Genomic DNA, 16,672 nt, shown 5'->3' with positions numbered 1-16,672 from the left:
AAATGTACATGCTTACATCTTCCACTCGTGGCTCCTCCCTCTGTCATTTGGGATTACTCAGAAGAAATCTGATCTCTCCTCAGCAGGATAGCCCCCCCTAACTTTGGAAGGTAGCTACATAGGCTAGCTGATACCCCCATCCTCACACACCCACACACGATGTTACATTTCTTTAACCATTTTTTACATGACACTGTTTACCAGATCCCTTATCCTTTTTACTCGTGTTGAATAATCTTGTGTTTATCAATGTCTTTCTTCCAGGCTGAAGATCAGGATTCACCACATGGAACAAATGTAGCCTGGTCACAGGTGAGTACTAGAGAACGACTTCCCAACTTGAGCACTATATTTCTATTAATATAACAAAAGATTGATTTTTTTGAAGTCACATCACACTGTGTTGACTCATCATCTACTAACAATCTACAGGAGACTCTAAATCTTCCTACGTGCACAATTGTAAGCCTTCTCGCCCCCAATCTGTACTTGTACGATTGAATTTTGGGATCTTTGAGTACTTTATATCTGTCCCTATTAAACTTCATATTATTAGATGTGATTCATGATTACATTTTGTCAGGATTTAGCTGGGAGGGCGGTGGGGGGAGATCCTGATTGTATCATCCAGCTTATTTGTTACCCTTTCTAGTTGGTATGTCATGTCTAAATGTGTTTATCACGCTATCAGTGTCATGATTTTAGTCATCGATGAAAGTGTTAAGGGCGACAGGGCTACAAACCAGACCTGCATTAGATGCCTAGAGACCTAGGTGTGCATCAGCCTCTTGAGAATTTTTTTAAAAAGCATCATTCGTTCAATCAACAAATATTTATTGAGTGCCTACCATGTATCAGCTACTGTTCCATGTGTTGAGTATAGAGTGGTGACTAAAACAAAATCCCTGCCCTCATGGAGTTTACATTCTAGTAGAGGAGACAGATAATAAATAAGAAGACAGATTATTAATCCTAAGGGTTTTAAATGAAAAACTAAAGTGGGTGCAGAGCTAAGGAAGGTTGACAGTGTGGTGGAATGCGGGGGAGTCCATAAACAGTATGGCTAAAGCCGAGTTGTTTTTGACGTTTGATGGCGTTGCTCGTGTCCTCCATTCCTAGTGTGCCTCTGGACCGAAAGGTGTCCCAGAGTGGGCGGCAAGTTGATTTTTCAAAACCCATTTTTCTCTATCTGGGGTCACATTAAGAAAGCAACTGATAGCACGGTGGTGAAGGATGTAGACGGTCATGAAACCAAATAGGAAATTTGAAAGGACATGATTCCTCAAGAGACTTGACGGCATCTCTTCATACGAGGACCTGCAGACCCTGTGAGGCCAGCGACACTAGAACGGAATCCAGGTCATACCTCTCGATGAAGACTCCAGAAAGGAGAACTGAAAAGTCGAAAAGGAGAAAAGGTGGCACTTACCTTATTCCAATCCCCATCTTCTCAAATATGGAGTGGGTTGTGAATCCAATAACTTATGAAAATTCAGGAGGATGGACTGCTTGGGCGATCCCAAAACTCGGCTCAGAGAATCTGGATATTGAACTCTGGAAAAGAATCCCACAAGGAACAGATGTGAAATCTGCCTCTATTAACTGCTCTCTGCTCATGATTCTAATGTTGATAAGTTCTTCTAAATCGTTTTAGATCATCTCCAATCCCCTTTGATATTAGAGGGACTTGATAAATCTTTCTCTGGTAAAATCCGAATTGTATTTTCTGATTTGAAATTTATATTTTTGCAATGATACTTTTAACATTTACATTCCTTCATTCGTTGAACATCTATTTTGTCCTAACTACTGGGTGGAGCTAGGAATACAAAGGTGAATAGAATGAATGTGGTCCCTGCTTATAAGGGCTTTATAGTAGAGCTTCTCATAGAAGGCAAGCTAAAAATAGGAGAGGAGGCTCTGATAAAGAAGTGTACCAAGAGCTCGAGGAGGGTCACCTAACCCAGACTTTGGGAGAATTGAAAGTTACTGATTCCTAGGGCTGCCTGGGTGGATCAGTTGGTTGAGCAAACAACTCTTGATTTTGGCTCACCTCGTAATCTTATGGTTTGTGAGACCAAGCCCCACGTCAGGCTCTGTGCTGATAGCTTGGAGCCTGCTTGGGATCCTCTCTCTCCCTCTTTCTCTGCCCCTCCCCAGCTCTCACGTGTGCCTGGTCTCTCTCTCTCACTCTCAAATAAATAAACTTAGTAAAAAAGAGAGTTAGTGGCTTCTACATGGGGACTTACAAGTTATGGAGGAGTTAGTTAAAAAAAAGAAGGGGCACCTGGGTGGCACAATCGGTTACGTGTCTGACTTCAGCTCAGTTCATGATCTCTCATGTTTGTGAGTTCGAGCCCCACGTCGGGCTCTGTGCTGACAGCTCAGAGCCTGGAGCCTGCTTCAGATTCTCTCTCTGCCCCTTCCCAACTCATGCTCTGACTCAATCTCTCTCTCTCTTTCTTAAAAATAAATAAACGTTTTGGGGCGCCTGGGTGGCTCAGTCGGTTAAGCGTCCGACTTCGGCTCAGGTCATGATCTCGCGGTCCGTGAGTTCGAGCCCCGCGTCGGGCTCTGTGCTGACAGCTCAGAGCCTGGAGCCTGTTTCAGATTCTGTGTCTCCCTCTGTCTCTCTGACCCTCCCCCGTTCATGCTCTGTCTCTCTCGGTCTCAAAAGTAAATAAACGTTAAAAAAAATTAAAAAAAAATAAATAAACGTTTTAAAAAATTAAAACAAAAAGAGGAGCAAGCCTGTTTGAGGTGGAGGGTGTTGCAGATGTGCATTTTTGAGGTGACAGAAATGACCGTGTGCGCTGAGCAGCTGAGCACTGAAAATTAGTTCAGCATAGCTGAGACAGAGTGGTCAGAGACGACACTGGAAAGCTAAGCGGGTCCCAGTCGCTCAGAATTGTACAAGCTATGTCATAGAGGAGGTGGAATCTACTAAAATGTGTGATTGCTTGATCGTTGGAATTTTGAAGGGGGAAAGTCAAGACTGCTGCTCAGATGTTTGGCTTGAACAACGGGATGGACAGTGATGTTAGTCACTGGGACAGCAAAACGGAAACACAAAATAGAGGAGCTGTGGAGGAGAAGGGGAGAGTCCAGACGGGGTCACGTTTGGTTTGTGATGCCCGGAGAACACTGGCAGGGTAGCAGCAGGTAGTTTGATCTAGAAGTCTGAAGATACAGGTGTGGGAATCACCAGTACCTGACAGGCCACAACAGAATCCACACGGATGAAAGAGTTACCCTGAGTGAGCGCCGGGGAAGAGAAAAGACCCAAGAGAGCGCCCAGAGGAATAACAACCTCAAAGAATGGGCAGAGAAAGGATCCCCGGGGTGGAGGCCTTTGGTGGCGGGGGTTGGGGGGGGGAGTGAGTAAGAAGGTGAAATCAGAGGGAGGAGAAGGAAACAAGAATGTGAGGTATCACGGAGGACAAAGGAGAAACACATGTCGAGTAGGTTGTGGTCAACAAAGCAAATGCTGTCAAGAGATCAAGAAAATGTTGAGAAGCAGTCATGGGGTGGGCACCAAGAAGGTACTTGAGCAGGTGCCGGGCAAGAGCAGCGTCAGTGGAGGCAGAAGCCAGGTCACGGTGAGTTGAGGAACAAGTGGAGCCAACGAATGTAGACAACTATTTCGAGATGTTTGCCTTCGAGGGGCACCTGGGTGGCTCATTAGGTTGATCGTCTGACTTCGGCGCAGGTCATGATCTTGCGGGTTCGTGGGTTCGAGCCCCGCGTCGGGCTCTGTGCTGACCGCTCGGAGCCTGGAGCCTGCTTCGGGTTCTGTGTCTCCCTCTCTCTCTGCCCCTTTCCTGCTCGTACTCTGTCTCTCTGTCTCCCTCTCAACAATAAATAAGCATTAAAAAAAAATTTTTTTTTTTAAAGTTTGCCTTAGAAATGGAACACATAATCCCTAGATCTTCTTCCCAAAGGCGAGGAAAGAGGACCACCACAAAGTCTTCCTCACCGCCTGTAGCCACCTGTAGCTCAGCTGACTGTATGGCAACGGTCTTGGTAGGCATGGCCGGTGTGCGAGACTGTGGTCCTACAACCAGCACTGGCTGTGGCTAAAACTGTAGAGTTAACCAAGCCTGCCTTCTGTGCTCTGCACCCAGCTCTTCCTCTGCACCCCAACCTTTCACTAGGCCTGGAAGGCCCACATGGTCTTGCCGGCCCCCCGCCCACTGTGCTGTGCTATGTAAACTGACCTCTCTGAGCAGCACCCCCCCCCCCCCCAGGTAAAAGTCTGGTCAGATACCGTTACTATATCATCATCGTTGTTCACCTGCTGCTATAGCTCCTGGATTGGGACCAGTCAGAGGGAGAAGAGAGAGATTTGGTCACCTTGGAATCTGGAGCAGGCAGCTGGCCCCACAGCTGGCCAGACAGCTCTCCAAGCAGGGGGCCTCTCTGAGAACAAAATCCAGAAGCCAAGATAAATGGGTCAGGTGGAAAACAGATGACCACCACTAGAAACAACGCTGAAGGTCGGTCCTAGGGAATGAAGGTGAGCCAATACATAATGGATGAACACTGTAAGGGGTTTGGACATGAGGGGAGGGGCAGGGGGCAGTCCAAGATCAAAGACGAAGAATCAGAAATGGGCTGAAGCTGTTCTGCACACACAGAGGCCAGGCACCGTTATGCTGGACAGTCTATCCCACCAGCTCTGTTATCCTTCATCTTCCCGGTGTGTTCTTTCAGTGACTCGAACGGAAGTTCCCGACGTTCACAGTTCCCCAAATCTTATTTCCACAACCCCTCTCCTTCCGTCATAAGCCTGTATTGCAAGAGGAAGACAGAAAAAGCTCTGGCCTGGGTGGTGCTAATGGGGAGCACAGAGGCACTGGCAGTAATAACCTGAGAAGGTTGTAGTTAATAGCACTCCCCGAACCTCAGAACCATGAGTTGACGCAAAGGCCTGACAAGGTTCATTTAGGCCCTTAAATCAGTAACAAAACTAGTTGCATGGCTTAATTAGTTGAAGCATTGTTTCCAAATTGCAACTGTTCCAGGATGTCCATCTTCTGTAAAATGCACGAGGTGACTGAACGGCAAGCCCTAACTGTCTTCAGTTTGTGATTACAGCCCAGAGAGGTGATAGAGAGCGGTGATGAGCATCACAGATAAAGACGATATTTTTGCCTTGCGCACCGACTGGCTATGCTGAGTTTTCAGCTAAAGATTTTTTTTTTTTTTCATTTCACTTGAGTCAATAATCATTTACCCACTGGATATTGCTTAAAGCCTAGTTTTCATCTAATTCTCGTTTAACGATATTGAAAAGGAAAAACTAAATAATAATACCTCATTTGTGTCGAGTGCATGTCTTTCAGAGAAGACATCTTAACCCATTTTATCCTATCTAATTTACAATAACAACACTTTTATAATGTAAATATGAGCAAGGGCTATTATCATTCTACAAAGTATGCATGAAAGAAACTAAAGCGTGTTTGGATTAAATGATGGGTTCAATGTACCTTCCATTTTAGAGGTGTAACAGCTGGTTTGTTTTCTTTCTCTTTCTCTTTCTTTCTTTCTTTCTTCTTTCTTTCTTTTCTTTCTTTCCGTTTTCTTTCTTTCTTTTCTTTTCTTTCTTTCTACAATGAAGCCATGCTTCAGATAAACATGTTTATTAAGGTGTACCTTGCCCTCACATTTTAAGATGAAAAACACCTTGATTAAAAAAAATAACAAACACCAGGGGCGCCAGGGTGGCTCAGTCGGTTGGGCGTCCGACTTCGGCTCAGGTCATGATCTCGCAGCCCGTGAGTTCGAGCCCCGTGTCGGGCTCTGTGCTGACAGCTCAGAGCCTGGAGCCCGCTTCGGATTCTGTGCCTCGCTCCCTCTCTGACCCTCCCCCGTTCATGCTCTGTCTCTCTCTGTCTCAAAAGTAAATAAACGGTAAAAAAAAAAAAAATAACAAACACCAAAATGTTCAGGTGTCCTACAGATCAAATCTCTCTCTCAAATCTAGATCGAAACCAATCAATTCTTTACTACCCAACTCTGACTTCAATCAGCACGGTTCTCACCAACTTGTGCTACACATATTACTAGTCGATTGTACTAGCTCTTCCTTATATGCACTATGCTGTAATGATCTTCTCGTCTTAGCTGGATTTGGCACGTACCTTCACATGCACAAATTCTGCATATATGTGAAGTCACTGACATTTTTATGCTTGTATTAGCAACCTTTTGGGGGATCACATTTTTCTGATCTTTTTATGCATCCATTCACTCGTTCTCTCATTAATGCTCTCAAGCCTTCATACATCCATTCAAAACAGTGATCATGTGCCCAAAGCGTACAAGCGCTATTCTAGATGCACAGAATGAAAATAGGAAGAAGACAAAATTGCTGACTTCAGGAGACTCAGAGCCCAGTGAGGGAGCCAGAGGAGTAAACAACTGTAGTTCAGTGTGGTAGGTGTGGTGATGGAATGACAGATGAGAATGGTCTGGGGAGCACAGAGAAGGAATCGGTCTGTGTGTGAGAGGATGAGGAAGGCTTCTGAGAGAAGGTGCTCCTAGATCTCAGCATGTCAGGAAGAAGGGATTGGGGTATTCCAGGTAGAAGGCACAGAATGCACAAAAGTAAAGACAAACAGGAGCACTCTATGCATCTGGCAAACTACGGGGAACATGGTAGGACAGGAAGTTCTCAGATATTCTGTGGTGAGTTCTATGTCACAATCCAAGCCCTGGACTTCACCATAGACAATTCTGTAAAGGAAAATATTTGGCCCCTAGGGTTGTTTGTCCTTAGTCATGTAAGTAAAACCACATTCTACATGGGATCTATACCAAAGTGCCTTTTAAGACACTGAGTAACGTCACAACACCAAAGCTCGGGTCTGGTCTACCCAAAGTCTGTAGTCTCCATACTTCCTTACGATTATACTCCAGGGGGGTGGCAGGTAAGAGCAGCCTACTTCTTCCTCAAATATCGGTGGTCACATAGCCCATTCCATTAGTATTTCAGTATAAGAAATTTCTATAGAAATATTCCCAAATACAGCATTTTCTAATGTACTGTGTTGGAGGGGTCAGGTTTTTCCTGTTCATCTCTTCCCAATCATTCAGATGTGGTACTGCCCAGCCTCCAAAGGAGTGAGAACCAACTTTACAGGCTTCTTACAGCAACCCCACACACTAGCAAGAGGCATTTGGAAAGAGTCTCTGAATATACACCTAGGGTCTGCAAGGACAGCTCTTCCCTCAAGCCTCTGAGGAGTCCTGCATGAAGGTCCTTATGAACTGGGTCAGCAGTAGATAAAATGTGATCACTACAGAACTCACACAGAACCTTCCCTAAAATAACCCTACTGCTCGGTTAGTCCTACTCTGAATTCCCTTGTCACTTAAGAAAAGCTTTGCATCATGAAATCGCATCCTTGTTTCTATTTGGAAACTTTTCAGAGACTCTAAGTTCAAAATAACTCCTCTATTTTGGTTCCCGACCAATTATGGAATCCTCTCTAAGACATCATTTCTTCATTCATCCAACACGTCACCCATTCAACAAACATCTACTTCCTCGTTTCTGGCTATCTCTTGAAGCCAGTTCAATCAGCCTTCTGTTCCCCATTACTCCACTGAAAACACACACGTGAAGGTCACAATGACCTCTATGTTGTCCAATTAAAGGGTCAATTGTCCGTCCTCACCTTACTTTCCTCTCAGCAGCTTCTTGGCACTGATGATCACTCCCTTGTTGAAACATTTTCTTTACTTGGCTTCATACCCACACTGGCTTTCCTCCTACCTCATTGTGTATTCCTTCTCATTCTCTTTCGCTGGGTCCTTCCTCATTTCTGAATGCTGGAAACCCCCTTGGGCTTGGTTCTCTACAATTACCCAGCCAGTCCATTGCTTTATTTTATTTTGTTTTAGATTTTATTTTTAAGTGATCTCCACACCCAACGTGGGGCTCTAACTCACAACCCCGAGATCAGGAGTCTCATGCTTCACTGAGTGAGTCAGCCAGGCACCCCCAGTCCCTTGTTTTAAATACCATATCGTGGGGTGCCTGGGTGGCTCAGTCAGTTGAGTGCCTGACTCTTGATTTCGGCTCAGGTTATAATCTCACGGTTTGTGGGATCGAGCCCGAAGTCAGGCTCTGCGCTGCGTGGGATTCTCTCTCTCTCTCTGTCCCTCTGCCCTTCTCCTGCTCACTCTCTCTGTTGCGCTCTCAAAATAAATAAATTTTAAAAACTTAAAAAAAATAAATATCATGTCTTGTGCCCTGATGTCTGACTTGCAAGTTAAAAAGTGTTTTGTTTGTTTGTTTCTTTGTTTTTTCTAGAGATGCTAAAGTTTGGGTTAGGCACTGAAGGAGGAGATGAGTTGGTCCTGCCCAGGGGAGAGGAGAGGTATTTTCCCTATGGGAATAGGATGAAAAGGGGTACAAAGTTGTGAAAAGGCAAACTGTGTTCAGAGAAAAGAGGGAAGTCTGGTGTGAGTTGAAAGTGTCTATCATAAGGTAGGTTGTAGCCATATCAAGAACAACCTTGATTTACAGGTAAGGAATTTGGACTTTATACTGAAGACAATAAATAATTATCAGAGGTTCTTAAATAAGGTAGAGATGTGATCATTCATATTAAAAAATAAATAAGACTTTAGCTGGCAAGATGAAGGCCACACTAGAAGAAGGGGAGACTGGAGCCTGGAAAGCCAATTAGAAGGCCCCTGTAATAGTCTAAGAAAGGGATTAAGGTCTGAATCACCATAGCAGCAGTGGAATGAAAAGTAGTGACAAATCCAAGGGAGATTTAGAAGTAGCGTTGAGGACATGGTTATTGATTACATAGGAGCTTGGGAGCAGGGGAGAGAGACCAAGGTTGAAGTGTAATGACAGTAACTAAGCTAAAAGGGGGAAGGTGAGCAAGCGTGGTGGGGGTCATGAGTAGCATATTAAATTTGCAGTAACGGTGGGTTACCAGTGGCGAAATGCAAAGGTCTGCAGATCAGGAAAGAGGTTTAGACTGAGTGTGTAGGTTCAGAAAGCAGTGCCCAATGGTAGCTAAGTCCTCAGAATGGATGGGATATCCTGGGGAGGGTGCATGGGGAAAAGAATGCCAAAGGAAAGTATGCAGACAGTTGTCAGGGGAGGAGGGGGCTGAGGAGGAACAGAAAGGGAGCTTGCGTATGGGATGGAGGAGGTCCACAAGCAACGGGGGGAGAGCCCTTGCGAGAGGAAATAACCAAGAGTTCTCCCTGGGGTAGGATGACTGATACCATTATGTTTGGTGATTAGATCTCACGAGCACATATTCTAGAGAATTAGAAGTCAGGCTGGAATGGATAGAGTGAAGACTCCTCTTTGAAGTTGGCTGGGAGGCAAGCAGGTAATGGCTGGGGAAAAGGGTGGAGTTGGGCGAGGTATAGGGATTTCTTTTTACGGGATGGTCGTCTTTATTACAAAAGGTTGCCGGCCGGCTTCCACCCACATATTACTACCCCACAAGGCAAACTTGTTGAGTTTTTGAGCAACTGAACATTCCATAGAGTTCAGTACATATATGGAGTGCCTGCTGTGTCTAAAGCACTGCACTTGGCATTTTAGTGCCTAAAAACATATGCAAGATATGGTCATGTTTTAATTTTTATTAACTGGCCCAAATCTGCCTCCTTCCAGCCACAGCTCCCTGTCTTCTGGAGCCACACACAATATAAGAAGTATCTCTTCCTCTCATTGAGGGTGGTTTTCAGCTACCTTCTGGGTATTCTCATTGAACTTTTGTGAAATAATCCAGTCTTTACGTATGCATACTTGCATAGGTGTATGTATGTATTTTGTTACCAGCTAGCAGCTCTCCTCTAGACATCCATTGCTGTCTGTCCTTTTTAAAATGTGGCTTCCAGCGGGGCACCTGAGTGGCTCAGTCGGTTAAGCGTCCGACTTCGGCTCAGGTCATGATCTCACGGTTTGTGAGTTCGAGCCCCGCGTTGGGCTCTGTGCTGACAGCTCGGAGCCTGGAGCCTGCTTCAGATTCTGTGTCTCCTCTCTCTGCCCCTCCCCCACCTCTGCTCTGTCTCTCTCTGTCTATCAAAAATAAATAAATGTAATAAAAAAAAACTTAAAATGTGGCTCCCAGAATGAATCTCAATTTCTCTTATCTGGTATAAGCAGTGTACAAACCAGCTGGAACATTCTTGCACCTTCCCAGGACATGGGTTTTCTGTTAATGCCATCTGAGACTGTATCAGTATTCTGATAGTACCAATACTTACTCATAGTACTTCACAATCAACCCACATCCTGAGATCTTTTGCACCTGAAATGTTAATAAAATAGGTCTCATAATTCTTGTATTTATACAGTTGACTTTTTAAAGCCAATTGCAGAAGTTTGTTTCCCACTAAATACTATATTTTTCCATTTCGTGTGTTTATATATATATGTATATATATACGTATCTATCTATATATATATGTTAACATTTCTTTATTTTTGAGAGAGAGACAGACAGACAGTGCGAGTGGGAGAGGGGCAGAGAGAGAGATGGAAACACAGAATCCAAAGCAGGCTCCAGGTTCTGAGCTGTCAGCACAGAGCCCGATGTGGGACTCGAGCTCATAAACAGCGAGATCATGACCTGAGCCAAAGTTGGACGCTTAACTGACTGAGCCACTCAGGCGCCCCTTACGCTTTGTTTTTATTAGCCAGTAATAAAAAGAGCAAGGGCTTAGGAGTCAGGCAGGTGTAAATTTGAATTCTGGTTTTGTTAGGTAGCTCAGAGACCTTGGTCATGTCATGCTCGCTCTGGCTCAACTTATCAGTGAAAATAGGGATAATCATAACTACATTGCAAAGTGGTTCTTTGCAAGAAGAGGCTTACAAGAGGCAGTACAGTACCTAATATATCACGAGGGCTCCATAAACGTTGGTTTTCTCGCCTTCTTTCTCTTCCATTTTCTCAGCTTTGCGTTCTTAGCAGAACTATGCCTTTTAAGTTGTCACTCAAGACTAAGAAATCTTCCTTTTATTTTGTTTAATTCTTTATTTTTTTGTTTGTTTTTATTATTTGTTTGTTTGTTTTTAACTAGGCTTCATGCCCAGCACAAAGTCCAATGTGGGGCTTGAACTCATGACCCTGAGATCAAGACATGAGCTGAGATCAAAAGTCAAATGTTCAACTAACTGGATGGGGGAGCCATCCAGCTACCCCATAGTTATCTTATTTTTTTTAAATTAAATCTTCCTCTTAAAAGAAAAAAGTAAGTTGAGCAGAACAGGGAGGAGCCCAGGACCAAAAGAATACTTTAGTCTAACAGTGGGGCATGAGGGCGCTGAGACCAGACTTTCTGTGACCGAATCCCAGCTCCACTACTGACTTGTTGTCTAATCAGAAGCATATTCATTAACCATCCTGAGGTTTGTTTTCCTCATCTGTAAAATGGGGGTGATGGCAGTGCTTGTGTTTCTGGGTGTTGGGGAAGATCAACTGAGATGGTAGATGGAAAGTACTTTTGCACAGAACTTGCACATGCTAAGTGGTAGAGTTCTCATTACCCACTTAGAAACCTCCAGGTAAATAATGTATTTAAACTCTTAAGTGAAATGACTGTGTTAAATGGTTTGCATATGTTAGTTTCTTATACACAATGCCGAATTGCTGAACCGATTTGAACCAACAGAATGCTTGAACCAATTTTCATGCCCAATATTGTATGATGGTGCTTATTTGCCTGTATCTTTAGCCACTCAATGTACCATTTTAAAGTTCTCGACAATTTGCTAGTCGTAAAGACATCTGGTTTTACCTTGATCAGTGTCTCTCTAATTATTAGTGAGGTTGGACTGCTTTGCTTTTATTTTTTTTTTAAGTTTATTTATTTTGAGAGAGAGAGTACACGCGTGCACGTGCGTGAGTGGGGTGAGGGGCAGAGAGAGGGAGACAGAGAATCCCAAGCAGGCTCCTAGCTGTCAGCACAGAGCCTGATGTGGGGCTTGATCTCACAAACTTTGAGACCATGACCTGAGCTGAAATCAAGAGTCAGATGCTTAACCCACTGAGCCACCCAGGTGCCCCTGGACTGTTTTCATTTTAATTGACCAACTGAATTTTTTTTTTTTTGCCTTTTCATGTTCTTTACCCATTTTTTTCCGAGAGGTAGTCTTCTTATAAGTTTGCAAGAGCACTTTATATATTAAGGATACTACTCTTTGTCATGTCTATGTTTATATATATATTTATATATTATATATATATTTTATATATATGTTTATATATATATTTTATATATATGTTTATATATATTTTATATATATGTTTATATATATATTTTATATATATGTTTATATATATTTTATATATATGTTTATATATATTTATATTTATATATATATTTGTCATATATAATTGTAAAGTTCTAGAATCTCTCATTTATCTGTTAATTTTGTTTGTGGTACTGTTGTATCTACATAAATGTAAGTGTTGTAAGTAGTCAAATCTATAAATATCTTTCTTTTATAAACTATAAGCCTTTACTTCTTTGCCCATGAAGGCCTTTAACATGTTAAGACCGAGATGTGCTAATGCCACATCTTTTCAACACTATTAACTTCTTGTATATGGCCATTTTTCACATTTAACGTTTTAACCCATCTGAAATGCATTCCATTCCTTCTTAGTCATGTTTATTCATTCTTTTGAATAAAAAAAAAATGCTTTGGTTTCAAGAAACAGCAAATTTAACTCAAATTGGCTTAAACAAAAAAAATATTTATTGGCTCCCGTAAGTGAAAAATTCAAAGGCTTCAGGGTCATGATTCCCACGTGGTTTACACAATGTGGAGAGTACCTGAACACTCCCTTTCATTTATGTGCTTTAATCCCTGGTGATAGCTCCATTCTCAACAGACCCTCCCCTTGAGGCTCCAAGATGGTGGACAAGAACTCCCAGAGTTAAAATCTCGTGCATCCAACTCCTGAAGAAAATTGTCTTCGTTCTGGCATTTCCAGCACGAATCCTGACCTTCTCTTTCAGTGGACCGACTGAGGTCACATACCCATACCTGAAGTAGTCACTGTGACCAAGAAAATGAAATTCATTGATTGGCTTAGTCTGGAACACATGCTCTACCTCCCAGAGATAAAGGGAGAGTCAGCTTTCCCAGGGCTACATGGATGTCCCAAAGGAAGCAGCTGCTGGGAAAGGGGAATGCATTTGAGAAGGAAAGTAAGGTAAGGACTATATTTTTGAATATCAAGATTATTGTTTTTAATAGGCAATGAGAAATTCTTGGGGCACCTGGGTGGCTTACTCGGTTAATGCCGCCGACTCTTGGTTTTGGCTCAGGTCATGGTCTCACGGTTTGTGGGTTCGAGCCCTGCATCGGGCTCCGCGAGGACAGTGCAGAGCCTGCTTGGGATTCTTTCTCTTTCTCTGTCTTCCCCTGCTTGTGCTCTCTCTCAAAATAAATTAATTAAAAATTAAAAAAAAAGAAAATGAGAAATTCTCTGCCATTTAAAAACTCATTTGTCGGGGCGCCTGGGTGGCTCAGTCGGTTAAGCGTCTGACTTCAGCTCAGGTCACGATCTCGCAGTCCGCGAGTTCGAGCCCCACGTCGGGCTCTGGGCTGATGGCTCAGAGCCTGGAGCCTGCTTGCGATTCTGTGTCTCCCTCTCTCTCTGCCCCTCACCCGTTCATGCTCTGTCTCTCTCTGTCTCAAAAATAAATAAACATTAAAAAAAAAAACCTCACTTGTTTCATCACTATTAATATGGTAGACACTAAGAATTAAAAATCATGAAAAAACATGGTCCCTTCCTCAAGTGCTAAACTCTTTACATTCAAGCTACGTAGGGACCATCTGGGTACATCACACTTTGCAAAGGTCTGATCATGATGGTTGGAACAATTTCCGTCATGGCCAAATGATCTATAGGTTCTATGAAATTCTTCTTTAATATGGATTCTGTAGACCGGGTGGAAATAGACCACATCCTCCACTCTCCCTTGTATTTATTCTGGTAAAACCATTGTCTTATGGTCATTTTGTTCTCTGGTTATTCATTTGCACTATTCTCTGCCTTTTTTTTTTAATTCAGGGTTTTATTTATATCACTTTGCAATGTCTTTTCCTAGTTTGAGACCCCAGATCTATATCTTGATCTAAACATTTTCTATGTTGGACCCTGGAACACCGAGGCTCTATGCTGATCACAGCAGTGATTCAGAACGTAAGACACAGCAGTGCCCACAACTATGAGCCAGGCACAGTTCAAAATGTCCTGCCCAAGATAAGCCATCCTCCATCCCACCCCATGGATGGGATTCGTGCTCTTATAAGAAAAGGCACAAAAGAGATGATCTCTCTCTTTCTATGTGTGTACAGATACACAAGAAGATGGTTATCTGCAAACTAGGGAATGCCTCTTACCAGACACCAGAGCTGCTGGTGCCTTGATCTTGGACTTCTTACCTCCAGAACTGTGAGAAATAAATGTTTTTTTGTTTAAGTCACCCAGGCTATGGTATTTATTATGGCAGCTCGAGCTAAGACGTCATCCCTTCCCCCTCTGTGACATGCCTATAAATTGACTAAGCCTCTGTGGGCCAGCAATAGCTCTTTTTACTCCCTCTTAGATGTTTTGACCATGGTTTTCCTCTCTTGTCTCAGTCCCGTCTCTAATATTTTCGACACTTCTATTCTACATTAGTGCTTATCAGCCCTCCTCTGCTCCCCTCCGTAGGGCGAAACATTTTTGAATGGGGCCTCTAAACTGCTTTCTGATCTCTCCTACCTTTGGCGGCCACCGGCAGCATTGCCCCTGCCAGGACACAAAGTGGACCCTTCATCTGCTGAGCGTGATTGATCCCAGCAGAGCTACGTGAACAAACCGCCATTTAAGAAATTCTATTCTCAGGCACCTGGGTGGCTCGGTGGGTTAAGTGTTGGACTCCTGGTATCAGTTCAGGTCATGATCTTGCGGTTCTGAGATCGAGCCCCACGTCAGGCTCCATGCTGAATGCCGAGTGCAGAGACTGCTTGGGATTCTCTCTCTCCCTCTTTCTGCGCCTACCCTGTGTGCATGCATGCCCTCTCTCTCTCTCTCTCTCTCTCTCTTTCTCTCAAATAAATAAATAAATAACCATTAAAAAAAAAAAGAAATTTGAAGACCAATTTATTGGCTGATGTACCACCATTTAATTACTGTTTTTAGAACCCTCCTCCAAAACACTACCACATTAAACATATATACTGAAGATACATTCTGCTGCTTCAAATATAAAAGAGGTGAGAGGAGAAAGTTTGTACCTTATTTTTTTTTTTAATTTTTTTTTTCAACGTTTATTTATTTTTGGGACAGAGAGAGACAGAGCATGAACGGGGGAGGGGCAGAGAGAGAGGGAGACACAGAATCGGAAACAGTCTCCAGGCTCTGAGCCATCAGCCCAGAGCCCGACTCGGGGCTCGAACTCCCGGACCGCGAGATCGTGACCTGGCTGAAGTCGGACGCTTAACCAACTGCGCCACCCAGGCGCCCCAAGTTTGTACCTTATAATCTAGGAAATGCTGTAGTTGAATGACTGTGTTTTTCAAATATCAGTATTAGATCATCTTCCACATTCAACAGCACTTCATTCTTCTTCTTCATTATTATTATTATTATTATTCATTATTATTCTTATTACAAACATAAGCAAAAACCAAACAAAAACCCATTAACTGTCTTCAGTACTATTTCCAGATCCTAGTTGTCTCTGGACATTAGCTCTCTTGCATTCTCTTCACAGACCTGAGCCCTTCCTTGGAACAAGGCCCTACTCCTGCTTTCTGTACGTGTCCTTTAAACATATGAGCTTATCGGAACACTTCTGGAGCAGCCACATTGATCATATTTATTTGTCACTTATTTTTTAAATAAATTGTATTTACTTTGAGAGCAAGAGAGGGAGAGTGCAAATGGGGGAGGGGCAGAGACAGAGGGAGAGAGAGGATACCGAACAGGCTCAGTGCTGCCAGCGTTGAGCCCGATGTGGGGCTCTGTCCCACCAACTGTGAGGTCACGCATGACCTGAGCCGAAATCAAGAGTCGGGCACTTAACAGACTCAGCCCACGTTGATCTTTCTCACATGCTCCCTTTTCTTCATTGAAATCACCTGTTGTATAAAAATTTAAATTTCTTTTAAAAAATTTTTAATGTTTGTTTTTGAGAGAGAGAGAGAGAGAGAGAGCGCGCGCGAGAGCAAGCATGAGTGGGGGAGGGGCAGAGAGAGAGGGAGACACAGAATCCGAAGCAGGCTCCAGGCTCTGAGCTGTCAGTACAGAGCCTGACGCGGGGCTTGAACTCATGAATCGTGAGATCATGACCTGAAGTCAGACACTTAACCGACTGAACCACCCAGACGCCCCGAAATTTAAATTGCAAGTCATTTTACTTCTCTGTCACCTTCTTTCCTAGTTCCTGGCCAGACAGAGCCTTGTGCCTATCTTTTCTCTTAACTTGCTCAAGTCTTCTTTGTGTCAGGTTAGCAAGTGCAGAATTGCCTTCGCTGGCTATTACAAGTTCAAGGATGCTGTGGTCACTTATTTTAAGTTGCATGTCACTTCTACTTCACCAACGCATTCTTCTTAGGTGGTGAGAATTAAGCATAGAATAGTACCTCTTCTAAGTAATTTAGATTTAAGTCATGCCA

General features: G+C 43.4%; 1 protein-coding gene across 1 annotated transcript in view; it reads right to left on the bottom strand.

Annotated features, from left to right (window-relative positions):
• The window catches only part of MKLN1 (muskelin 1), a 382,687-nt gene that overhangs the window by 355,504 nt on the left and 10,511 nt on the right, over nt 1–16,672 (bottom strand). The window contains exon 2 of the mRNA XM_043590475.1: nt 1,430–1,554. Coding sequence (XP_043446410.1) covers nt 1,430–1,446 — 17 coding nt within the window. The 5' untranslated portion in view covers nt 1,447–1,554. The remainder of the gene's footprint in view (nt 1–1,429; nt 1,555–16,672) is intronic.

This window comes from Prionailurus bengalensis, chromosome A2, assembly GCF_016509475.1.
Source record: "Prionailurus bengalensis isolate Pbe53 chromosome A2, Fcat_Pben_1.1_paternal_pri, whole genome shotgun sequence".
In the NCBI taxonomy this organism is placed as follows: domain Eukaryota; kingdom Metazoa; phylum Chordata; class Mammalia; order Carnivora; family Felidae; genus Prionailurus; species Prionailurus bengalensis.
The sequence above is the reverse complement of the archived record's forward strand: the minus strand, read 5'-3'. Positions and strand labels throughout refer to the sequence as shown.